Raw genomic sequence first — 26,806 nt, 5'->3', positions numbered from 1 at the left:
GTGGATGAGTCTTTAATGTTTTTTAATAATCCCTTACCAGTTAGAAATTCCGTTCCTTTGGCCCCTTCTTCAGATGTCTCTGATAGCCCTCCGCCGGTGACTGACCTGCTTGTGGGTGGGCCGCTGGTAATCCCTAGCGGAAAATCTGTCATTCCCAGGTCAAAAGAACCGTTGGATAACACTGCCCCGGAATTTGAATTATTTTCTACTTTGGAAAAAGAGAAACCGGCAGAAACCCCAAAAAGTTTAGCCTCATCGTTGAAGGGGAAAGTGGTCAGTCCTAGGGAAGAACCGTGTCAAAACACCCCTAAAGTTAAACCTAGTCTTTTCACTGGAAAAGCCTCCAAGAAAGATATCTATGACTGTCGTAATCTTCAACCCATGTCAGTGGAAAAGGCGGGTAAGATTAAAAACCGCCTTTTTAAGAGCAAAAAGAATTAAGGAAATTCAAAAGCATTGAAGGACCCCAATAGCATGGTTTAAAATTTCGGTTTCGGTAACCGTTTCGGACCCCACCGAAAATCGAAATTTCGGCGAAATCCGAAATTTCAGTCCTAAATTTTGTAATTTGGTTCGAAATTCCGAAATTTCGGCTGAAATTTGTAACACTTTTTTTTAATAAATAATGGCATTTAATCGGAAATAATGGCGAAAAATGGAACTTCGGAAAATTTTGGTTTCGGTGATTTCGGTCCGAAATTTCGAATTTCGGTCAAAATTTAAAATCATGCCCAATAGTCACATCAATAGATTTCGTGTCAATCCACCCAAAAAGGGCTCGTCGTTTCAGACTAGTAAAGTCGGCCAGAAGGGGAGAGGTGCATGTCTTGAGCATTACCTTTTAGCCACTAAAGGAGGTCTTTCTCTTTTTAAAAGAAACCTTTTGGGTTCTCAAAGAAAAGAAGAACCTAGAAAATCTAAGTTAGCCTCCAAATTTAGTCGTCTCCTGAAAGATTTTTTATAAGCCTTTCAAGACTCCTGCAGCCTCTATGTCACCGAGTCTAGTTCCTCATCAAAGAAAAGGAAGGCGGTTACATTTGAGATGGATGATTTACAGTTTCTTAGGGCTCTCCAATATGATGAAGCGATGGCGGAAGAAGTATGCCCTACGCCTAAGGAAATCTCTATGGGTATCTGGAAGAGACAGTGGAAACAATTCAAGAAGGAGGCTTTGGCAAACAAGGATAGTCTTTTAAAGGTTTCAGGTAAGTCCGACCCAAAAGAGGCCTTCATTAGAATCTATAAACCTTCTTTCTTTAAGGATGCTCTCAAAGAAGAGCGCCGAGCCCGTCGTCGGCACTGGGAAGAGGTTAGAGCGGCAGAGATTGAACGATTGGAAAAACTGATGGATTACTCAGATGATGTACCTCAGGAGTCACAGGACTCCTTGGATTGGGAGGTAAGTTTGGAAGTTCAGACTCGGATGGGAGAGGATTTGGAAAGACGAGGCGGATTCAAGGTTGATAGAATTTTTGGAATCGGAAGAGCAAATGGTCATTCCCACTGATGAAATGGATGAATTGTAGGCCATTGGGGATGTCTTCGGAATAGGTTTCGATGATGATTTGGGAGCAACAAAGAATCTTTTTCGGTCTATGGCCATTAGGGATTTGAAGGAATCAAGAAAGGTTGGTATTGAGAATCAAAATGAGGAAAAAGGGGCCGAGGGTAGTAACCCTATTTGAATGGCCTTCCGGCCCAAAAAAAAGAAAAGAAACAACTTTGCTAGGGGAAAAAGGACAAGAGAAGAGGGTTAAAGGAAATAGAAGAAGAAGGTTTCTGCAATTGATAAGATAGAGAAGGGTTGGAAAAAGGGAGAAACAACTCTTTTACTGTTGAAAAGCACTGAGAATTGTCTTGCAATTATCCAGATACTATCACTTTCCATAGCCATAGCTTGAGAGATTCGTTCTTTCGCTTGGACTATTCTATCTGGTTCTTTTTGGAGTTGCTTTATCCCTTGGGTAGTTTCTTTACCTTGTTATGAAGCTCCTGGATGCAGTTTTAGCAGGTTCTGATGATTTCACCAATTTGTAGGTGGTTCAGGATAGCGTCTGTTCTTTTATTTAGATTGAAGTTTCCAGATCTTTTGTTTAGGAGGTCTAGATCTATCTAAGAAAAAGAAAGAGTGATAGTTCTAATTTAGTTATAGTAGTTCTGAAGAATGCATTCGAACATAATTTAGAAAGGAATGCTTGGATTTTATTGTAATTTTGGATAATTTTGTGCTCTTTGAACTGGTCTCGGGTATGCCCGTCCTAGTTCACCTTAATATTTTGTACGGCAGGCTGGGACTCCTGGTCCCAAATGCTACCTGAATATTAATGAAATATGTCACTTTTCAAAAAAAAAATTATTCTCACAATGGTAGGGGGATCAGGTGTTTTGATATCCTGGAGCAACCTAAAAAAAGCTAAATACAGAACCTAGGTAACCCTTGCTTGTTGAAGCTTTGCTTCCCCTAATTCTGAAACACAACAATAGACTTGCAACTATCGGAAAAAGCTTCTCTTTGATAGCGGTCATAGGGGGGTTCAGAAAGGATCTGATTGTAGATAGAGATTGAAACCAGTGCCGGCGTAGGGGCGGATGTAGCCAAGTGGATCAAGGCAGTGGATTGTGTATCCACCACAAGCGAGTTCAATCCCCATCGTTCGCCCATCAATAAATGGACCGTTTGTTACAGAGACACAAGACAAACCTTTCCCAACTAGAGAGCTCCAAAAGAGCTCTCGAAATAATTTCCCTTTAAAAATATGACAAACATAACATATAAATTGTACAAATGAGGATCCTAGAAATTGCCCAAACCTCTCTAACACTAGTCTGATAAAATTTTCCCAAATCCCTCCAATATGGCTCTGAAAATATTAGTATTATTTCCACTCTTAAAATAATCGAAACACATTTTCTGTTGATCAAAAGTACCACTTTTGTGAAACCATATAAGTACTCCAAAGAAAGTTGTTGGAATTTTCAGAATAAGTAATCAATGTGTATTTCAGCACCAATTCAACCATCGAGGCATTTTGGTACTAAACCAGTATCAGTGAGGGTCCAGAATGTCCAATCAACGATATAATCTATAATATTTGCCCTCAGATTACCCCCCCCCCCCCCCCCTCTCTCACACACACACACACACACAAACACACAAACAAACAAAAAAAAACCTGTGTAGAACTGATGCTTGGAGAAAACTCATATGCTTGTTACAAAACTAACAGAATACAAAACACAAATATGTGCATTATAAAATCCTACCAAGAAAAAACAGAGCTACCAGAGCGGGTCATGGCATTCCAATCACTCCAATAAGCCATCATTGGACCAGAGCCCATGACCTCCTCTCACTCAAGGGATGCCCTAAACCCCATGACCTCCTCACTCAAGGGCCCTAAACCACTCCAAAATGAGGGCATTTACTCAAGTTAATGATTGCTACTCAGCGTTCGCACTAATTTGACATTACATGAAAAATACAACATTTGAGCTTTGCCTTGCTGGTAATTGTCACCAAAGGTATTATTATTAGTAAATAGTTTTGCTCTTTTCACTTCCCACAAAAACAAATCGCAAAGCATCAGTGTTAAATCAGAAGATCTCATGCACCGCGATAAAGCATACCTTTTCTAAATATTCTGCCTTTAGCTGACCCCATGGATTCCTTCCACTTCCGTAGTTATGAAGATTTAAAGCAACAACAGCCCTAACACTGGAAGCAAAAAAAAAAGGCAAATTATCAACAATATAGAATGACCATGGTAATATAAGGTTAAAATGTAACTGTCTGTCAAAGATTTTTATTTTCACAGAACCCCTTAACAAAGATAACATGCTTGAGAATTCATCAATACAATATGCTAAAATAAACTAAATGATATGCATGCAATCCTGGGCTCTGACCGATCAAGATATTTGTTAAAAGGTTCCTATTCGGGTAAGAGATGGATAGAAACGTTCTTTTGTGTGTGTTTTTTTTAATGGCAAAACGATGGATAGAAACTAAGAAGAGATTCCAACTTGCCTCGAAGGAACTCGTATCTGCTCCCATTCTGAGCAATTAACCTTCTTTATTTGCAACCGTATAATGTTATTGAGTCCCCTGCATTCATTAATTTTCTGAATATATCAGTTAACAAAGTCTAGATTATACTCAATAATAACATTACAATTTGCAAAGATAGAGCTACTGATTCATCTTAACTGAAAATAACAATGTGAGCACATTCATGATGATGAATGCACAACTTTCTAAAGCTAATACCAAGCATTTGAAAAAGACTCAATTTGTGTTCGAACCGGAAAAAAACATGGTTCAGAAAGAAAACAAAACAAAGATATCCACATTCCACTGTGCAGGCTAAAATATGCATTTTCTAAATGGTAAAGACAATTATTTCTTCTTCTTTTTGGTCTGGTCCATGATTTTCTTATATCATTCTCATAGTTATCAGATTCGTCATCCGCCCTCCAACCGACGATCCGGGGTCGCACGATCCCAAACGTGGTTGCCAAAAATGACGAACCGCAGCGATCCGCGGGAGAGAGAGAGAGAGATGCATATAGACTAAGGGAGAGATGAAGGGAGAGCTACAAATTTTATATATTTTAGGTTGGATTAGAACTAGAGCTTTCTTTTTGAAAAAAATATGTAGGGGATACATGAGGTTTTTTTATTTTATATCATATATTCCAACGGGAACTTTCTTTATGAAAAAATATGCATGACATACATGAGGTTTTTAAATTTTGTGCATTAAATGTATGTAGTGTGTACTATGGAATAATATTCTTGTAAAAATATATGAAATTATATATATATATATATGAGGAAATATATATATATATATATATATATATATATATATATATATATATCTGTGTGTGTAAGTCCGAATTAGTGCTCCAAACTGACCCACGACCCCGAATAGCAAACCAACATAACATACCCTCATCGCACCGCGTACCGGGCTACTATCGTACCCTGTACCCGTACCCGTTCCCGTGCCATGTGCCACGTACCGGAACGAACCACGTTCCAGGTAACATTGATCATTCTACTATGGTCGTTCCAATAATATACAGAATGCATCCATCATGACAACATCACACCATACAATATCATGATGGTTACTCCAATAGAAAATTAAGGCAGTGATATGAACTTGTTGCCTCATTGCCCTTCTTGAACCATGAATCTTAATAAGGTCGTGGATAATTCTTGATTTCTTGGTCTTTATACAGAGCTTGTCAATAGCATTCTAGGACACCAAGTTCTAACAACTCCCATTGTCGCAACCAATTGTACAAGTGGTATGGAAGATGTTAGTCTTAGCTAGTTTTCTTTGCCTTGATTTTTGGTGATAACAAACTCCTCTGGATAACACTAGCTTCACCACAATCATCAAATAAGCATCTACTTCCTCATCACTAGAAGCTTTATCATAGCTTGGTTCCTCCTCACTATCGGCCACATAACCTAGTTCTTCTTCTTCAATCAGCAGTTGTTTTCCCCAATCTAAACAATTATTTGACATCCTCCGAAAATCAGGAAAAATGTGCCCTGGTTCACTATGCTTGAAACACTGAAACCGATGCACTTGTTTTGTATTGTTGGACCGGATGCATTAGGTCTCCAAAGGCTGTGTTTGAACCCCGAGCAGGTCCAAATTGATCACTACACTGCCCCATATCTCTGCATAGAGTTTTGATATTTTGCACTCCTTGGTCGCCTTTGGTATTAACATAGTGATGTAGAACCGGGAAGAGGAATAGAGGAAAGACGAGGAAATAGGAGAAGAAGAGGAGTGGGGATGAGAACTAGAAGTCAGAGAAGAATTAGAGGGGAGAAATCTCAATCAATCAATTAATCATCAAAACTTAAAAAACCCTAATACATGAGGCCTATTTATAGGCAATTGAAATAAAATTACATGGAAAATAAAAGCCCTAAACTAAAAACATGGAAATAGAATCCTAGAAACTAAAAACATGAAAATAAGAATCCTAGAAACTAAATAACATGGAAATAAATCCTAATGGGCAAATATGCCCCTTATTATTTGGCCTACAATCTGCGTCATTCTCCCCCTCTTGAAAAGAACTCGCCCTCAAGTTGTAATCCGCCTGGATCAAATATGTAGACGACCCGCTCAAGCAGCATGAGTCGCAATCCACCATAACCTCGAATGCCGTATAATGCTCGTGATATCTGTGAAAGTGGTATGGAACGCAAGCGTAGCGATATAGAAGATATCATCCATGGAGAACCATAAAGAAACTAACCTCCCCTGACAAGTAATGCGGCAGGAAATATAGCAACGTACTCCTCCTGGGCTAGAGTGATCGCCATGGGTAGTCTCATCTGCTCAGCTGAACCCATCTCTGCAAATGCTAAGACCTTCTGATCAAGCTGCGTAACAACCCCCTCTGTGTCAGCACAAAGCTCAACAATCCGCTCAACCGGCTCAATGATAGGGCAATCCTCCCTAATATGCTCTCGATCATCCGTCTTAGGTAATGGCTCATCAGTCACGTCCCTCACCTCTGACTCATGATGGTTCTTGGTCGACTCTGTCAAAGGATCAACCTCACATGGCTCTGCCACAATAACTGTCTTAAATGTGGAAGTGTCAAACTCTCTCACTAGATGCTCGGCAATCGGCCCTGGGCAATCTCAGAATCGACATGCTCATCGATGACAGTCTCATCAACAATATGATCTGTCGGACCACTAGCAATATCTGTGTCTAGCTCTGTATCTGACCGGTCAATGTTTGACATAGGCTCAGGCTCAACATCGATAACGGTCTCTAAACATCTGTGTCTGGATCATCATGCGGCTTCTCAATAGAGTTAGCAACTTCCTTTTCAATTGATTGATTAGTCAATTTCTTCTCATCCAAGTCACGCACTATCCTTTCCAGAATTTGCCTGAACATCGGCTTCTTGTGCAAGTTGAGCAGCTTCCTCACGCATCATTTTTTTTTCATATTGATATGCCACTATCACATAAATACCCATAAACTCATCACAGACCTCCTCCCATCAATGGAATGGAGACTCACTTACGTAAAAATTGGTCCGTCACTATGGGTATCCATAACGACTGGGCTTGTCGTCTCGCATTGTATCTGGCTCGGCAGATAGTCGCTCGATGATCATAGTCGTAGTACTCATGATATGCATCCAGAGCATAGATCCATCGTAGACATGCTTTCTCATAATAGCTATAGTGAGTGTGGCCATGCAAATATCGATCGTCGTACCCATCAAAATAGGGAACAAATGGTGGAGCCATTGGGATCGGTGTCGAAAAGTGAAATCAACCATCAAATCTATGTCATGTCGAAAGAAACACAATGCCTTTTGTGGGTCTCAAATCGGATGTCGAAAAGGCACTGATTGGATGATGGAACATGATCGACGGCTGAGATTACTCCTGAAACTGAGCTAAGAGTCGTTGTCTACTGCTGCTGAAACTGAGATGAATGTGCTCTGCTAGTCGAACGGAACATCTTCCGTGTTGAGGTCGCGAACTAATTTCGCGCGGAAATAGCCCATAAACAGAGAGAGAGAGAGAGAGAGAGAGAGAGAGAGAGAGAGAACTCTATTTATGTTTTTTTCTTTTCTGTTTTTTTTTAGAGGGGGGATGCCTAAAGATAATAGAGGGTCGACAAATTGGTCTTTATCAAAGGAAGGGGTGCTTAAAGGAGGAAAAGGGGGCGGGGGGGGGGGGGGGTAACTTATCTTAATTTTATAAGATAGTTATGGGAAACAAGGGGGTGGAAATTAATGGCTTTAAAACAACAAAAGTAATATGGAGGGGTGTGCTAGGGAGAAAAGGGGGGATATTAGTATTTTTTTTGCCTCAGAATTACTCACGTGTCTCAGTCACGTGAGACACTTAAAGAAAAAGGAAGAGGAGGAGTGCATACAGAAGAATGGGGGGTGGGGGTTCTATTTCTCAAAAAAAAATTATTGTACACGTAACTTACTGTGCACACATAACTTCCACAGTAAGTTACATCGAAATAAGCTTTCTTTATTCGTTTGTTTATTTCCCTTGTAACCTGTGACTTACTACTGTAGGTTACCAAACTCACATAATTTACCAAAGAGAGACTTACCTGTGCCCGACCAGGTATACACAAGGCAAGTGTCTATCTTTAGCAAAGGTTTTAAATCTCGGTTTCGGTTTCCGTCATCACCGAAACGTTTCGGTTTCGGTACTAAATTTCGGCCGAAATCTTGTAAAAATTTCACCGAAATTTCACCGGAAATTTCCGAAACGTTTCACCGAAATTTCCGGTGAAATTTTGTACTTCACCGAACTTCACCGAAATTCGTTTCACCGAAATTTCTGAAATTTCACCGAAATTTTACCGAAACGAAACGTTTCGGCCGAAATTCTAAATTTGGTACTTTTTCGACTCACTTGTGAATTCCGTTTCGTTTTCCACCGAAACCGAAATATTTCGGCCGAAACGAAACGTTTCGGCCGAAATTTTCGTTTCGGCCGAAATTTAAAACCATGATCTTTAGATAGCTTTAAAAAAAAGCCGCCTTCTTCCTTACTGCTTGGAGGGTTTCCTCATGGAGTATGGCAATGAAATAGTTGAGGAAGCCTGGTTCGTGGGCCGACGATGACTAACGGTGAGGGCTCCTCCTGTGAAGACTTGCAAGGGAGGATCACCTTGTTGTGGCGTGTAGAAAGGGTGCCTGGAACAAGGATTTTATGTGCTGCTGCAGAAAATCAGGTTTGGAAAAGGGTTTAATGGTTTGGTAGTAGGCAGGTAGGGGGATGAATATGGGTGAAATAAAAAGGGGTTAATCAGATATAAAATAGGGAATAATGAATGTTTTTAATGTTGTTGTTGACAATGAAACAAGATGGAATTGGTTAGGGTAAGGGCGGAACACAGATTTAGTGTGATCGATTTCGGCCTACTGGGTTTTGGGTGGTTAATTAAAACTAAAAGAAGAGGATAATGGGCAGCAAGAAAGATGAGGAATAAGGTGAAACAAGAGAGTTGCGAAGACAATCGAGTTGACCTCACCAGTCAAATAGGCAGGAAGAAGAACACCACGATTTCAATTGTTTCTTCTCAAATTTTTGAGAGAATCTATGGATCTTTAGCTCTGATACCAAATTTGATGTAGAACCGGGAAGAGAAATAGAGGAAAGAGGAAGAAAGAGGAGAAGAATAGAAGAAGCATAGGGGAAGAAGAGAAGAAGAGGAGAGGAGAACTAGAAGTAGAAGAAGTATTAGAGGGGAGAAATCTCAATCAATCAATTAATCATCAAAACTTTAAAAACCCTAATACGTGAGGCCTATTTATAGGCAATTGAAATAAAATTCCATGAAAAATAAAAGCCCTAAACTAAAAACATGGAAATAAGAATCCTAGAATCTAAGTAACATGGAAATAAATCCTAATGGGCAAATATGCCTCTTATTTGACCTAAAATCTGCATCACATAGGCTTTGATATACAAAGCAACTCCAGTCCTAAAGGTACTTCTAGTTTGTTGCTTTTCTATGACCAACCCTCATGGGGTAGGTTTTGGAAATCAACGAGAGAAAAGGCAAATGTCCTGGATACTTGGCCACAAGCCACCTATAAACAGTGTAACCAGTTTTCACCACTTTTTGAGAGAACATTCCTAGTCACCAATTGATGGAACTCCTCCATATAGTCATTTAAGAATCAAATTTCTTGTCGCAACGTTGAAACATGGTCTATACATAATTATACAGGAGAAAGTATTCCTTCAACATCTTAATCTTCTCCCAATTTGTAATTTTGGATTTTCTCCTTTCTCTTAACAACTTTAATTGTTCCCACTAAGCTAAATCCCTTCATTTCAATTGAATGGCCACTGGAGAAGGCGTTATCCTAGATATTTCACAGAATACATCAACAATTTCAAACTAAACCCCTTTGTGTCACTCGTGTCACAGAATACATCAACAACCTCCTTATCGTAGATGTATTCTGTGAAACGACCAGTTACTCCAAAAGCTTAAGCCGTTGGAGAAGGCGTTATTTTTTTTTTTTGGAAATATGACAAATTTATTCATACCATGAAGATTACATCGGGGACTAGAGGTCCCAACACGTATTGCATAGTATGAATAGCCAGGAGCATACTCCAAGGCCAGAGGGAACAAAAATCAAACTTTTAACAATGTCACAATAAAATGCCAACCATGTCCTCCATTCCTGTACAATCCTTCGCAATCCAACCAATTTATTCAAAAAAAAAATCACATTTCCATCTCCATCAGTAGACTACGAACTTTGGGAGAAAAACCATTGAGAAGACTTTTGCGATCTCATCCCGAGATCTTGAAAAAAGACAGAGCCAAACCACTTTCATGCATATTTCCACCAAAGAGGATTGCTATCTACCAGTGCATCAGCACCCCAAGGTAGTCTCCTTAAAACAAAACTAATACCAGTTCTCCTAGACTCCTTTATACCCCCCAAGATTAATTCCAAAAGACTAACCCACAGCAATAAAGAAAAAGAGACAAGCTCTGAACAAAAAAACCTTAACCAAATCTATACATACCCATTAATCTTCCCTCCAATCAAGAACAACTTCTTAACTCCCTCAGAAGAAAATCGATCTCAAATCCAATCTCATCCTCTTTTGACAGAAAGACAATGGAATTCGCAGAGTCCAATTCCTTACCTTTCGAGACCTTTTTTGCAGCAATCAGCTCTTCCAGCTTTCTAATTCCCACCGCATTGTCGGCTTCCCAACGAAGACGCCGCACTCTTCTATCATTAGCCAGAGCTTCCTTGAAAAAAGAGAGTTTGTACGGAGGCACGCAAATCTCCTTAACGTTGTATGTTCCTGTCAAACGGAATAGATCCTCCGCATTCTGTTGAGCGTCCTCCTTGGACTGCTTCTATTGTCTTTTTATTATACCCCTGACAATCTCCCTGGGAGTAGGAGACTCCCTAGAGGCTTTCTCTTCGTTGTAGACCATCGCCCTTATCTTTCGAAGGTCCTCCACCTGCTTCAAGAAATCCATAGGTTGTTTCCTTTTATGATTAGGAGCGAGACAATTCATGGAACTCCGGAGTAAGCCCAAGAGACTCCTTTTTAACGAGGGAGAGACCGCCCAGGAAGGCCAATACCAGGGCCTCACAAATCAAATCATAGCGTGTGAAACAAGATTTTCAACACGTAAATGGTAAGACATTCGATGGGACCGGATACATCTCTATAGTACCTGACATTTGTCTGTAAGTGCCTACTTCAGCTTCCGGGTACGCCTTTTATATTCCAGAAGATCTATTCATGATAAACATCAGTTTTGAGGAAACTGCCGACTCCACATTATCACTTTCGATGATAACTAAATGCCTCGCACCAAGCACCCCATGGCAAGGAATTAAATGCATTTCAGTCCAATATTGCCCCACACAACCTTTTGTTTTACATGAGGACACCTTTTGTAGACCATCGCCCTTGTCTTTCCAATGGTCACTATAAGATTTCCATTTGATGTCATCACCAAGGAGTCCTTGGGAATCACACCCTTCATTTTTTATTGATGTTGAGGTTTGAAATTTGAATTCAAATGGTGGGCTCCCAAAGGATCAACTGTCTTCCTACAAGGGTTCTTCCGGTAAGTCATCGAACCATGGCTCACGTCAGGAACCACCGGCGAGCTTACACGATAGAAATTTCAACGCAAAGAAGAACCAGCCAACTACAAAACCGATATCGGCGGATTCATCGGGTTTAAACTTACCAGCCAGTGGGCAGCAATGCTATGTGAATCCGAATTTGATTGGGACAAATTACCCTCTATAGACTGGGATTTGTGAGCTTCAATTCCAATGGTGAAACAGTCACCCAGAATCCGGAGATGAACGAGTGGCCGGGATAACATCCATTTAGTAGTGAGTCTTTTTGCCGACGCATAACTCATACAGTGATCATAATTTCGTTCCATCTTTACTTCCAAGACCGGTCCAAAGATGCTTCCAAAAGCTTCAACAGTAGCAATGGCCCATGCGTGAAGCGAAATTCCGTGAAATTTAACCCAGATTGCTTCCGCTTCCTGTATGAATTCCTGATGCCAAGCAGTAAGAGAGAGGAGCTGGTTCCCACAGGCCTTAACCCCCGTGGTCAGGGTCCTGGCAGTAAGATCCGCCGATTCGAACATAAAAAGGACTTCATCCTTTGCTAGGGCGCAGGGTCTCGTGAGGGAAGGGATGTCCCAGAATCTTTTAGCCCAATACCAGAGCTCGTCGAAGGTCCCGTTATTCGCCCTTATCCTACCAATCAGGCATGCTTTTAAGATCTCTATTCGCTTTTCCACTTCCTTCCCCGAGACAGTTAAGACCGGGGTCCCTTCCTCAACACTTGTCGAAGTCACCCCGTAGCCAATGTCTTTTGTGTCTGCAATAAGACGGGAGTCGAGACAGTCGGGGATGCGATTTTCTTTTTCTCATGATGACACCACCGACACCGATTCCTCCATTTAAAATTATGATAATCACAATTTAAACAAGAGCAATCCCCAGGCCACTTTCCCCTTTTAGGCCAATGGGTGAGACCTTTATCCATTCTTCCACCAGCAACAAAAAAATCGAATCGGGAGTAGAAATTGTTAGCACCCAGGACTCCAACTGCGGAAGCAGCTTCCTCAGGGCTTCTCTACCATGCTCAACCAAATTTATCTCAAGAAAGTAAAACTGAAGCAGTTCTCAGTAATGGAAAATGAATTGCATACACCTATTAGATTGAAAACAGATCTATATAAAAAATCTGCTTCAGAACTTGTAAATTTCAAGTGTACCAGATCATAGGATAGGGAAAACTCGAGAAAATGAGTTATTTAATCAATTACAGTTTAACACTCCCCTCATATGTGGCCCCACTTTCTAGGGTTGGCCTACACGTGGCACATGTGGCCCCTCTTTTGGGTTTGGCCATTGCATGTGGATTTTTTCTATCAAGGAGGTTTGAACTCAAGACCTATGGTTCTGATACCATGTGAAACAACCAGTTACTCCAAAGCTTAAGCCATTGGAGAAGGAGTCATTTAATCATTTACAGTTTTAACATATTCTATTTGCGAAGTTAGAAATAAAAGTATTGGAGATTGTTGATTGAATCAATTCATGGGTGAATACTGTTTGATGATTATTTATAGATACCTCATTGTAGTTGACGGGATATTGCCTATTATAGTCGGACACTTGCCAAGAATTTTTATGGATGTCAGGCTGTTGGTTATTATCACCAGACATCAAAAAGCTAAAACTGTGATCAATGATCAAGGATAATGACAAGGGACAAATATGCAAGAAAGAATTGAACATTCTGATAAAAATCATGAGAAGACCAAAACAAAATATGAGAGCAATATATGCATAAGAAGGACTATCTAATTACAAGGGTGAAATTATTCTAGCAATTAAATTCATTGAGGATTTGAAACATGTTTATTTTAGCTAATAACAACAGACGTAAAATTCAAGACTCAATAAAACCTTCAAAGATACTTAATAAAAAGATAGAGCAGAAACAGATTTTTAGAGCACAAAGTATACATAATGCTTGTTGTGGGGGAGATGGCTAACCTTAAACTTGGATCACTCATGCAAGGTGTAAAGAACCATCCTTGGGCACAGCTATATCCGGAATAAATCAACTGTCACAGGAGTAGTAGACTCAGACGTAATCTTATAGATTCATACTTGTAAATGCATGACTAGAAGTGAATATCAAAATAAAGAACTCGTATGATCAACTAACATGAAAAGGGTCTATAACAACCAACAAACATATCTCTGTCATCCTTATAAAGAAAAAAAAAAGTATTATTTATGCATTTCCAAAGGAATAATACCAAGCTAAAGAAAAAATAAGAAGATGGTTAATCAAATCCAATGAATGAACTGCCAACCACATTAGCTCATTATCAGTTTCAGGTCTATAAGCAGGAAATAAGTCCATGCTATCAATTGATACTTTCAGTTAAAGGTGTACACAATGCCTCTCTCGAATTGTCATGCCACACGTGCAAGACTCGCCCTAATAGACTAGAGGAGCATAGTGAATTTCATGTCAATGGGAATGGGGGAAGGAAAACATCTAAAATTACCTTGTTAAATCGAAGGGATAAAAAAATGGAAGGGACTGTGCAGGTCGAAAATAAAAGGTAGTATTGGAATTGAATACTTGGGGTTAACGAACAAGGCTCTCCAAGGAAATGACATTGGGGGATGGAGAGAACAGGAGACCTTTACTGGAAATCATCTTTGCTAAATATTTGTGGGTGGGGGTTGGGGAGTTTTGGGACACTCCCCAATATGATTAACTCCAAGATGGATCAAATAAGATGTTTAGATTTAATTCATCAAAACTTAAAATTTTGCTGCATGTTTTTAAGTGAGACACACTGATACATATGATCTATAAGTTTTCTTCTTTGGTTTGTTTGTCAGGTAGATTTTCCACTTTTTATATTTTTGCTAATCGAAGATTTCTCACTTCTTCCTTGCACTCACACTTGCCTTCACTCTCTTGAGAAACCATTCAAAGGAAAACCTCTCATGTTGTAGGGTTATTCTCAGTTATTATATTGCATGCAACAAGGCCATAAGAAGCAATCATGTGTCTGTGTGTGGTTTTCTAAATTTATTTGAAGAACAATTGATGGCCATTGCATAGTGTTCATGCATAATATTCATTGTTTTCCATATTGGTTAGCTGTAGTTTAGATTTTTTTTTTTTTAATGGTGCTGTAGTTTGCCGACCCCAACTAGTTTGGGACAAAGGCTTAGTTGAGTTGAGTTGAGTCGAGTTTAATGGTACTGTAGTTTAGATTTTACAAATTGCGTTTGATTGGAACTCTAATTGCTATTTACTAAGCTTTAATTTATTTTTATTATTTTATTTTACTTTATTAATTTATTGATTAGAGAGCATCCCCTACTCTAATTCCTAGTCACTTGAAGGCACGCTTGGAATCCTTGCCCCAGGTCTAGGTAACACTAGCTTTTGCCATAAATCAATTTCACATATATTTTCAGAAGAAAAATAAATTTGAAAGGAGAATTCAATTCTTGCACATCGATGATGAGAATTATGAACCAAAATACAAGGCAATAAACTAAGATATATTATTTAAAGATTTTCTATGACAATACATATGGGGGCTTCTAACCAACATCGTGATAACTTGACTGTACATTAAAAATTCACAAAATTTCATAACATGCAAATTACTGTTATTTAGGTGGAAAATAACTGATTTTTCCTAGTTTCCGTTTTTATAAAAAAAATATTTAATTATAGAAATGCTACTGCTGCACGGGGAGAAAAATGTATGTGATATAATTCATATTAACAGATATGGCCTACTATGGCTCCTAGTGGTGTTGTTCAGGCGCAAAAACACGTTGGTGGCATTGAATCCATGTGTTGGTGGGAAGTGGGAAGAAAGGTAACAGGTTAAGAGGCATAAAAATAAAAAAATAAAAAAATAAAAAATAAGTATTTTTCCAACATCTGACTGGCAGCCTATGAATCTCAGATACTTCTAGAGGTCCAAAGTACGTGTCTAACAGAACACAATACCCAGATGCTTCATGAATGGTTTTGTTGGTCAAATAATTGTCTTATTTTAAATGTATACCTCTCCGTTCGAATCAACTATCATGTTTTTTTTCTTGTAAGTCTTATATTTGCAATTACAATTTTGAGTCTGTGAGTCTTACAAATGCTATTTTAAGTCTATTATTAATACCATCATCTAAGTTAAATCAAGTTATTTTTTATGATATTTCATGTATAGACTATGATTTATCCGACACTTTGAACTTATTGTTGCACACGTGACGTAACGTGTCCGACATGGCACATGTATCCACACGTGTCGACACTCCTTTGGACACTTTTAAATGTACTGCTAGAAGTCTTAGACTTAATGTGGACGTGTGGACACATTTTTTGAATCATGTCAAGTGTGACATTCTATTTTATTATTGAATATTGTGTTTACCTCTTTTACTATTAACTCTTCTTTTAGCTCTTCTTTAACTAATATTTGTTGTTATATCCCCTCCCCTAAACCTAAAACCCTAATCAAACTCTTATTCCAATACTATATTCATTGTATCATATTGGTCTCCCTTTCTCATTGTATATTGGAGATGGAAGAGAACTAGATTAAATTGATGAATGCATTGTTATTTGATTATCCCATGTTTGTTTTAGATTATAGTTGAGTAATTCTAAGATTTATTAGTTTATTAAATGAATACCATATCTATATTGTTACAAATAATGATAGTAATCAACAATTTTATATGTATGTACGTGTCACCATCTCTAGATTTTTAGATGTTGCCATGTCAGGCAACCCGTATCTGTGTTGAAACTCAACACATGAATCCGAGTCCACAAATCATGATTATTTATACTTTCTACTTTAGCCGTGTCTCCATTTCTAAATTTTGGGGGTATGCCGTGTCCAACACCTCGTGTCTGTGTCCGCAAATCATAGTGTATAGATCTCTAGTGCCTTATCTCGTGGCATGGGATGCTCATATCCATGTCCTACATTTTGGAAAATGTCGAGTCGTATCGACGCTCCCTTTTTTGTGTCCATGTCTGAATTTGGGGATCAAAGCTAGCAGCCCCATCACCGATTTTGTGAATGTTGGACGAACAAAAATTTGGTGCCATTTGGATCATGCGATCGGTCCCACACCAGTTTCAGTGTTGCACGTTGGATGGCTGACTTCCAATTGACCGCACAAGAGATATTATGAAATTTTGGAGTTTCCATCATCGCAAATTCCCAGCCACCAAATGCCAAGACGGATGGATATCCGATGTCATTTGGAGATAGTGAGAGTTTGCCTTGCTGATATTAGGATTTACAAACGGAGTGTGTGCAGGTGCCATTCAAATCAGGAAAAGTTTTTTACTTCAAGATGAGAGAAGAAGTGTGTCCCACATATATTTTCAGAAAAAAAAAAAAAAGTGTGTCCCACATAGCATACCACAAATTTGTTCCCAACAAATTTTTTATGCATGAGAAATTTACACAGAAAATCTTTTTGAAAAGAAAAAAAATCTTTCAAAAGAAAAAATTTACACAGAAACCTTCAGATCAAATTTTCCTCTTTCAAGGAGAGGTTTTATTAAAATGGTAGGGGCTTACACTACCAACTTTAATGGCCAGTAATTACATTTCTTAAAAGAGAGAGAGAGAGAGAGAGAGAGAAAATACCACTATTTATTCAAAAATGAATTCCCTAACTAAAACAAATTATGAAGCAGAAGCAAAATTTAAATTAAATTTTTAGCCTAATGCTTCTTTTTAGAGTCTACAGAGCGGGATCATAGATAATTCTCTCATCAGTCCTTCTATGAGTGAAATTCTTTGGAATTTTCTTGAATTTAGAGGATGTTAACAAATAGAATCTTCTATTGTAACATAATCCTCTCAAGAGAGGAACTCCTTTGAGTCATAGAGATTCTTAACAGCTTTAATTGTTCTTTTATAAAAGAGTCCTCTTAGAATATTAACTCTGATGAATCATAGATAATGTTTGCAATTTGACTCTTTTGTAAAAGAGTCCTTCAAGGAGCAGAACTCCATTTAGTCGTAGATGAGGTTTATAAATTTGGCTCATCTGTCGTAAAAGAGTTCCTTTGAGTTGTTATAAACATTGTCTACTAGTCCTATTTGGGAACCCCTTAAAAAAGAGTCGTATTGGGAAAGGAACTCTTTTGAGTCTTAGAGAATGCTAATTCCTATAAGGGATTTTTTGAGAACTTGTCTCATTTAAGAGTCCTTGTGGAAAGAAACTCTTTTTTGGAATTCTTCCTAGAGGAAGACTTTTGTTGTTGTAGTAACCTACAAATCAATTAGCTTCATAATCATCAATTTTATAGGGGTTTTAATATGATGGTTGATGAGTTTGGGTAAAGTTTTTTTAACTTTCTTTGAGGGTGATCACCTTTCTCTTCTACCGATATCCATCGTCGTTGTAGACCTCTCTCTCTCTCTCTCTCTCTCTCTCTCTCTCTCTCTCTCTCGTGTGCGTGGGTTGAGAGCCGGGGTTCCTTCAAGAGATGACCTCCTTCTAGTTAAGAAGACTGTTTCTTCTTTTTCCTTCTTTTGAGACAAGTGTACTCTTCTCCAAAAAGCCCAGATCTCAAAAAAGGATTTGATCTCCCTTACTTTTTCTTTTTGAATCGTGAAAGATCCCTCTTACAGTCTTACTCTTTGGATATTATTCCTATTTAAAGAAGTGTTGTAGGGTGGTTAGGAAATTACCACCATTTCCCTTCTTTTTTCTCTGTACCTATACTTTGTCGTGGGTTTCCCATCACTTTTGTCTTTTTTCCGCAAGGTTTTTACTTTCTTTTCCTTTTTTTACCACTTCCTTCAATTTAGAAAAGCCTTTCTCTGGTCAGGGGTATCCAATCACTTTCTTTTTTATCAAAGTATTTTAACTTTTCTTTTTTACCACTTCCTTGAATTGAGTTCGTGGGTTTCGAAACACCTTCCTTTTCACTTAAGTAGTTTACTCTCTTTTCTTTTACTTACCTCCTGAGATATAGGAAGACTTGCATGGAAATTTTTGGGATTTATTTCTTAATTTGTTTAATTTATTTCTTTAATTTTTTATACGTGCATTTGATCTTGTAATGAAGTGTATGACCATAGTAAACTAAGAATATGAAGCTTTTTTTTAAACTTTGCTTAGACTGATAAATTCTTTTAAAAATTAAATTGTGTAACCATAGTAAACAAAGATTATAGAGATTTTTTAAACTTTGCTTAGGACTCGGACAAATTCTTTCAAAAATTAAACCTCTTAAAGTCTTTTTACCTCAAATGAAATCTATTTAATTCTTATAGACATTTGTTTTCGTAACACAAATGGGTCTCTTTAGGTTCTCCTAAATCTCTTAGTCCGTGAAGATATATTCGAGACCATTTTTTGGAGTTGACTTCCTAGCATTGAGAGAAGACAATTTGAGTTTACAAATATTCCTTAAATATAGGATTTTTATTTCCTTTTATTTTGGTAAAATTTTTGGTTCAACAATAAGACTGAAATAGAAGAATCTTCCTTACACAAAGCATCAAAAGTAGTGATGCTCAAAGCATCCAAACAGACCACATCAACTTTAGCAAGGCTACCAAGTCAAAGACATGAATTCTTTCGAAATGTTTAAGACATACTGGACAAAATCATAGGAAAATTGAGACCCTACCCGTTCTTGTTTCTCAATCTAAAACTTTGTTATAACCCAAGCTTAAGTCTCACATCAAAACTGACATTACCCAACCACTATGGGGAAAATAAAGAAAGGGATGTGTGTTTCAAAACAAGTTCAGAAATATGTCACCTTGGAACTGTTTGTTTGTTTTTTGTTTTTTTTTTTGTTTTTTTTTTTTTTTTGAATGGTTACCTTGGAACTGTTCTGTCAGATGCCTAAAATTAGAGCATGAATTGAGGTGGAAGCATGCACCTCTGTATATCTCAATTGACAGCAGCACACATGTCGAGCAAATAGCATCTCAGGTTTACTGTTTGAAGCACAGGAATTACTTTCGAGAGCAAATAGCATCTCAGGTATACTGTTTGAAGCACAGGAATTACTTTCGAGACTACCTCGAGACCTATTTTGAGGTTTACACCTAGTTTTTTTTTTTAATAAGGTTTAGACCTTGATTGTGTTAAAAATGATGGTGATGACCCATCTAGACTAAGAAACTGCATACCAGAATGTCTGAAGGTATGATTGTTCTAGCGGAGTCACCTATGACAACATATTTCATTCCAAGTTCAAAAAATGAATGATCAAGTGCATAATAATGTAATAAGAGGAATGCTATATTGACAGGCGCCCTTACAAAATAAGGGGCAAAGGGCGCCCCCATTGGTCAAATATCATTAAAAATGGCACAGAAAATTGCAATCATAACTGTCTTTAATGGTTTTTGGCCAATAGCCCTTTGCCCCTTATTTTGCAAGGGCGCCTGTGAATCTAGAATTTCTCATGTAATAAACTGCATACATATTTCAAAAAAAGTTACTAAAATGTAGGGAATGCTATGATCTGCACTACAGTTAGATCAATATAGTTTAACAAGGAAAAGATCATTTAATCATACCTTATTTGCAATCGGACCGTGCGCAAGGTATGGTTTTTCATCGCGTAAATGGTGGAACCCATAAGCAACCTGGGCATCCATTCCTGTATTTTTTAATTCAGAAGAACTAAGAATCTGCACAAAAACATCTAAAGGGACAAACTAAGCTCATAAGAAAAAAGAGAGAGCAGCAGAAAAATGTGGCTATACAAATGGTTGCTCCAAGCTCCTCGATTTTAGATTGCTCAGAAAAAGCATCAATCAATGGACAGACAAACACAGGCATCCCAATACAATGAAAACAAACACTAAATAATGGCAGGCCTGAAATCACATGAAGAATTAGAGCTAGATATCAACCCAAGTCCCTAAATACTGAATTTGGGAAAGTCAATAATATTGAAGTCATTCTCAATAGCCAAGTCATGTATCTGTAGGAGAACCTCAAATGTTCTTCCTCCAATTTCAATGAAACTAGGCAATCCAGGGAGTCGGACTACCAAAACATCATATCATAAACTTCAATTGGGATGTATTTGCAACAAATGGTTGAAATGTAAGTATGAAAATGTAAAAGGGAGACATTTTGGTGTTGACAAATACCACGTAGTAAAATAAAGCATAGTCAATTATATGAGCAGATCACTAACAATATTGGAGCAAGAAAAAGTTGAATATCATTCGGTGAAAAGAATTGTTAAGTATATTTTGTCGTTACCCTTTCAAGGATGTTGGATATAGTGTATTTGCCTAAGGGCATAGTTGTCATTGGACTTTTCTTCCCTTTATATAAATACATAAGTGAGGGGAAGTCTTCCCTAATTCACTAACTTTTCTCCTCTCTAATTCTTCTAACATTGTATTAGAGCCCTAGGGACCACCGTTGTTTTCCCTCATCTTCTTCTTCTTCACCATCTAAACCCCTAACCCTAATCTCAACCCAAACCACCACTATCATCTTCTTCCCTAACCTAACCCTAACCCCCCCTCTACCACCACCACCAGAGCCGACCTCCCCTCCTTCCCTCGCCTAAACAAGAAGCCCCCGCCCCTTCTCCCTCCCACCCAGGAACCCCCGCCCCTTCCCCCCCCCGCCACGCCTCCGTACTCCACCCAAACCCCCTCCCCGCCCTTCGTCTTTCACCCCCTCCACCCCCAATAGCTCTTTGAGCCTCCATCATCTCCTCCTTCTTCAAAACCCTTAGCCCCTTCCTTTATCTTCCTCATGGTCTAAAATCCTTTGAAGTTATTCTCGACTTCTTCGTAGCTCCGATTCTATTCATTGTCTCTCCTTGTTTCTCTATTGCTCGTCTTTCTCGCCCCCATCTTCTTTCTCTGTATCAGAGCCGCGCTCTCTTCTCGGGATCCCAGATCTGACTTACTTTCCCTCTTGTTTTTTCTCTATCTTGGTTCTCCTTCACTTGGTTTGCCGGTGTGCTTGAGAGCCTCTCATATCTCTTGTCATTCTTCTGCTCTATGTCATGGATCCCCCAGGTGTTACGGATCCTCCTCCGGTCAGCCCTTCTCTTGCTGACACCCTCTCTGCTCCAGCGCCGGCTTCGAGTTATACACCTTCATCCTACTCTCTGTTTGTGGAGCACTCTTTCCCACAGATGACATCAGAGCGACCTGACGGCTCCAACTACCTGAGTTGGAGTCTAGCTGTTGAGACCTACCTCCTCGCTCAAGGTAAAGTATCTCTCATTGAGCGGGATCCCCCTCCTCCCTCGGATCCCTCCTATGATAGGTGGCGGCAGGATGATGCCCTCATCCGCACTCTTCTATGGCAGAGTATGACTCCCCAGGTGTACAGAACGATGATGACCTTGTGGACCTCCAAGGCCATCTGGGATCATGCTTCTCTCGTTTATTCTGGAGTTGATAACCTCACTCGTCTCTGCCCCACATATTCTGAGTGGATACGTCTTCAGCGTGGTGATGCCTCTCTATCTGATCACTACAGCCGCTTTACCTCACTCCGCAGCAACTCGACACCTACATGCCCCTGACCACTGATCTGACTATTCTTACTAGGCAGCGTGATCAATTTCATGCTGTTCAATTTCTAGAGTCCCTGAGGTCGGATTTTTACCGTTTTGTCAGCAGCTCCTCGGCTCCGGTTCGCTTCCCTTACAGAGATTTATTCACGTGCTGAGCAGTGTTACTCGGGTGCCTCTCCTACTATTCTTCCGGCCGAGGGCTCCGTCCTTGCCGCCTATGACGACGGCTTTCATTCTGGCCACGGTGGTAGTTCGGCCGGTCGTAGCAGGGGCCGTGGTGGTACCGGCCGTGACTTTGGCAGCAACCGTGATTTTGGTGGTAGTCACGGAGCTGGTGGCCGCGTCCGTTCCTATTGTACTCACTATCGGCGAGAGGGCCATCATGTTGATATTTGTTATACTCTTCAACCGGAGCTCGGACTCCCTCGCGCGGCCCACCTTACTGCTACTGATCCTCTTGATGCCTCGACAACACCATCCATTCTTGGCAGCGCTCCTTCCGCCCCTTTGAGTGATACTTTTACTATTTTCAGGGCAGACTACAACGAGTTGCAGCGTCTCCGTCTTAGCAGCGACCCGCCTAGTGCATGTTTTTCCTAGCCAGGTAGTTCACCGGCCTCTCTCCTTACTAGCTCAGGCTCCTAGATTATTGATTCAGGGTCCTCGAACCATCTGACTGGCAATGCATCTTACCTTAGTTCTTTTTGCCCATTTCCTTCTGCTTCTCACTCTGTCACTTTAGCTGATGGGACCTCTCAACCCATCACTAGTATTAGTACTCTGTCTCCACACTCTGGTTTACCTTATCTTCTGTCCTCTATGTCCCTAAGTCTCCTTTCAACCTAATTTTTGTTAGTCAAATTACTAAGAATCTTAACTGCTCTGTCTCATATTTTTTCTGTGTTTTTCAGGATCTCACGACTGGGAGGACGATTGGCTCGGGTCGTGAGGTGGATGGACTCTATCACCTCGATGGTGCTTCGCCCTGTGCTTCTTTACACAGCTCCGTCGACTCATACTTGTGGCAATGTCGTCTTGGCCACCCCTCTCTCCAGAAGCTTCGGCAGACACCTCCTGTGTCATCTCCTCTTCAGTCTTTTTATTGTGAATCTTTTCAACTTGGGAAATATCATCGTGTCTTTCCCCCTAGGGTCCTAAAAATTACGTGGATCTATTCAAGGGCCCTTCTTTAGCCCTTGCATAAAGAGGGCCCTTGCATCTATCATTCCTCAATATTAGTCGAGTCTCGTGCCATTTTGCTTTAATACATTTTGATGGGTGGGGGGGTCCCTTGACGACTATGTCTCTTTTTGGATACAGATATTTTGTCATATTTGTGGAAGATTACTCTCATGTGACTTGGTTATATTTATTAAAAGGCCGCTCTCAAGTTTTCATGCATTTCGCGCCTTTTATGCTAAGATCACTACTCAATATAACTGCACCCTTAAATCTTTAAGAACTGATAATGCACGTGAGTACTTTTCTACCGAGTTTAGCACCTTTTTCTCCTCCCACGACATCATTCATTAGTCCTCATGTGCCTACACCTCCCAGCAAAATGGTGTAGCTGAGAGGAAGCTCCGTTATTTTCTTGACATTACCCGCTCTCTCCTCTTTCAGATGCACGTTCCTAAGTCCTATTGGAGTGATGCGGTTCCCTTGCCAATGGCCTTCCATCCTCTATGCTGGATGGCTCCTCTCTGTTCTCAATTCTCCATATCCCCCAGGTTTTTGGTTGTGTCTGTTTTGTCCACAACCTCTCTCCCAGCCCGGATAAGCTTGATCCTCGGGCGGAAAGGTGTGTCTTTCTGGGCTACTCTCTTACCCAGTCGGCTGCGCAGGCTATTCACCTCGGCCGATGTCACCTTCTTTGAGTCGGCTTCCTTCTTTTCGGTTCCTGCTGCGAATGACCCTCTTCTTCATGATCCTCCTCCTCCCCTTCCTCTCCTTCCTCCTATTATTCCTGCTCTTGTTGAGTCTCTTCCTTGCCTCATCCTTCTCCTATTCCAGTCGCTCCTGCTCCTATTGAGTCTCCTTCTTTGCCTCCTCCTCTTTGTCCTCCTACTCCCATTACACGGACATATCAACGACGCGATGTTCATCCACAACCGCCCGCGCCGACCCTCCCTCCTCCTCTCAAATACCTCTTTTACCACGTTCTGGTAGGCCAGTGGATTCACCGATTGCATCACGTATCCGGTCTCGTACGACCACTCACCCTATTTCTTCTGTCGTTTCCTATGATCATCTCACTCCTATGTTTCGTGGTTTTGTTTCTTCTTTGTCTTCTATTTCTTTACCCAGTTCGGTTCCCGATGCCCTTGCTCATCCGAGCTGGCGAACTGCTATGGAGGCTGAGATGGCTGCTCTTCGCTCCAATCATACTTGGGATTTAGTTCCACCTCCTTCTGGGGCCCAGCCCATTGGCTGCAAATGGGTGTTTACCATCAAGCATTTACCAGACGGTACAGTTGAGCGCCTTAGGCCGCAGCTTGTCGCTAAAGGTTATACACAGACCTTCGGCATTGATTATATGGAGACTTTCTCCCCCGTTGCCAAAATTCCTTCTGTCAGGATCTTTCTCTCTCTTGTTGTCAACCGCGGTTGGCCCCTCTATCAGCTTGATGTAAAGAATGTCTTCCTTCATGGTGACTTGACTGGGGAGGTTTACATGGAGCAACCTCCCGGATATGTTGCTCAGGGGGAGGTGTCATCCTCAGTTTGCAGACCACGCAAGTCTTTGTATGGGCTCAAACAATCTCCTAGAGCATGGTTTGGGCGATTCAGTGATGCTGTCATGCGCAAGGTTTTAAATTTGGGTTTCGGAATGCGTTTCGGTCCTCACCGAAAATCAAAATTTCAGCCAAAATTTGGAAATTTCGTTTGAAATCAATCGACATCTGTTTAGGTAATTTTTTATCCCGTAGAAAATTTCGGTAATTTTGACTAAAATTTCAAGATAATATTAAATAATAAATAAAAAAAGGATTTTTTGGAGATATCCCTTAAATTTCGGCCCGAAATTTCGATCAAAATTTTGTTACGTTTCAAATTTAACCAATTTCGATTTCGTTCTCGACCGAAACCTGAAATTTCGGATTTCGGTCGAAATTTAAAACCTTGGTCATGCAATTTGGCATGAGGCAATGTGAGGTTGATCATTCTGTCTTTAATCGTCACTCTGATGCTGGTCACGTTCTCCTTATAGTCTATATGGATATTATTATTACAGGGAGTGATACAGTTGGCATACAGAGACTGAAAACCTTCCTGCATGCAGAATTATCCACTAAGGACCTTGGTTGCCTACGGTATTTTCTAGGGATTGATGTAGCTTATTCTGGCAGCAGTCACTCCCTTTCTCAGCGAGAATATGTGCAAGATCTGTTAGAGGAGACTGGATTTGTGGGGGCGAAGCTGGCTGGTGTTCCCATGGATCCAAACACCGAGTTGCTTTCGAAAGAGGGAGACTTAATGGATGACCCTGGCAGGTACCGTCGTCTGGTTGGAAAACTTATTTATCTCACTGTTACTCGCCCAGATATCTCCTATGCCGTTGGGGTAGCTAGCCAGTTTATAAGTGCTCCATGTACCTCTCATTGGGCAGCAGTGGTTCAGATTCTCCGTTATTTAAAAGGGATACCAGGGAAAAGCTTGTTGTTCAAGAAACATGGGCATGTTAGGGTGGGAGGATTTTGTGATGCAGATTGGGCAAGATCTCTAGCAGATAGGAGATCCACCATGGGTTACTGCACTTTTGTTGGGGGCGATCTAGTGTCGTGAAAAAGTAAGAAACAAGAGGTAGTTTCGAAGTCCAGCGCCGAGGCAGAGTACCGAGCTATGTTCCATACGAGTGGGGAGCTTATTTGGTTACGTTCCCTCATGTCAGAGATTGGTTTTTATTCTTCCTCTCCAGCTCAACTTTATTCTGATAATAAGGCTGCGATTCACATAGCCACTAATTCTGTCTTTCATGAGAGAACCAAGCATATAGAGGTTGATTGCCATTTTATTCGCCAGAAATCCATAGGGGCGAGATACATGTTCCCTTCACTCGATCTGTGGACTAGTTAGCAAATATTTTTACCAAATCCTTGCCTAAGTTGAAGTTAAATGATATTTGTAGCAAGCTGGGAATGTATAATATCTACATTCCAGCTTAAGGGGGAGTGTTGGATATAGTGTATTTGCCTAAGGGCATAGTTGTCATTGTACTTTTCTAACCTTATATAAATAGATAAGTGAGGGGGAGTCTTCCCTAACTCACTAACTTTTCTCCTCTCTAACTCACTAACTTTTCTCCTCTCTAAGTCTTCTAACGAAGGATAAGAAATTCATTTGTTGTGTTTCCACATATTATATTCTCAAAAGAGCATTTTAGTTGCTAGCTTTGGTTAGACTAGTTGTTTCAGTTATTCAAGTCCCTTAGATACGATAAGATATTTTTCAAGACACCGCGTTCTAAAATATTCTTAGAACCTCAATTAGAAATCATACTTACAGTCGCAAGCTCAGTGACAGTCATCTAATGATCAGATTATCACGTAATTATCTGTACATATTACAATGTTAAAACTTTATTCGTCCTTTTTCCTATGAGGACATCAAGTTAGATACTTATACGAACAAAAATTAAATGGA

At 40.0% G+C, this 26,806-nt stretch overlaps 1 protein-coding gene across 3 annotated transcripts in view; it reads right to left on the bottom strand.

Annotated features, from left to right (window-relative positions):
• The window catches only part of LOC143856809 (diacylglycerol kinase 4-like), a 54,048-nt gene that overhangs the window by 4,516 nt on the left and 22,726 nt on the right, over positions 1–26,806 (bottom strand). For all 3 annotated transcript variants that reach the window (XR_013238370.1, XM_077367092.1, XM_077367091.1), the window contains exons 7-10: positions 20,184–20,266; positions 13,618–13,688; positions 4,028–4,105; positions 3,628–3,715 (exon numbers count right to left, since the gene is read on the bottom strand). Coding sequence is in view for 2 of the 3 variants with exons in the window: in XM_077367092.1 (XP_077223207.1) it covers positions 3,628–3,715; positions 4,028–4,105; positions 13,618–13,688; positions 20,184–20,266 (320 nt within the window). In the remaining variant the exon portion in view is untranslated. The remainder of the gene's footprint in view (positions 1–3,627; positions 3,716–4,027; positions 4,106–13,617; positions 13,689–20,183; positions 20,267–26,806) is intronic.

This window comes from Tasmannia lanceolata, unplaced genomic scaffold, assembly GCF_043159265.1.
Source record: "Tasmannia lanceolata isolate RefF3 unplaced genomic scaffold, GAP_Taslan_0.1 ptg000023l, whole genome shotgun sequence".
NCBI classification, from domain to species: domain Eukaryota; kingdom Viridiplantae; phylum Streptophyta; class Magnoliopsida; order Canellales; family Winteraceae; genus Tasmannia; species Tasmannia lanceolata.
The sequence above is the reverse complement of the archived record's forward strand: the minus strand, read 5'-3'. Positions and strand labels throughout refer to the sequence as shown.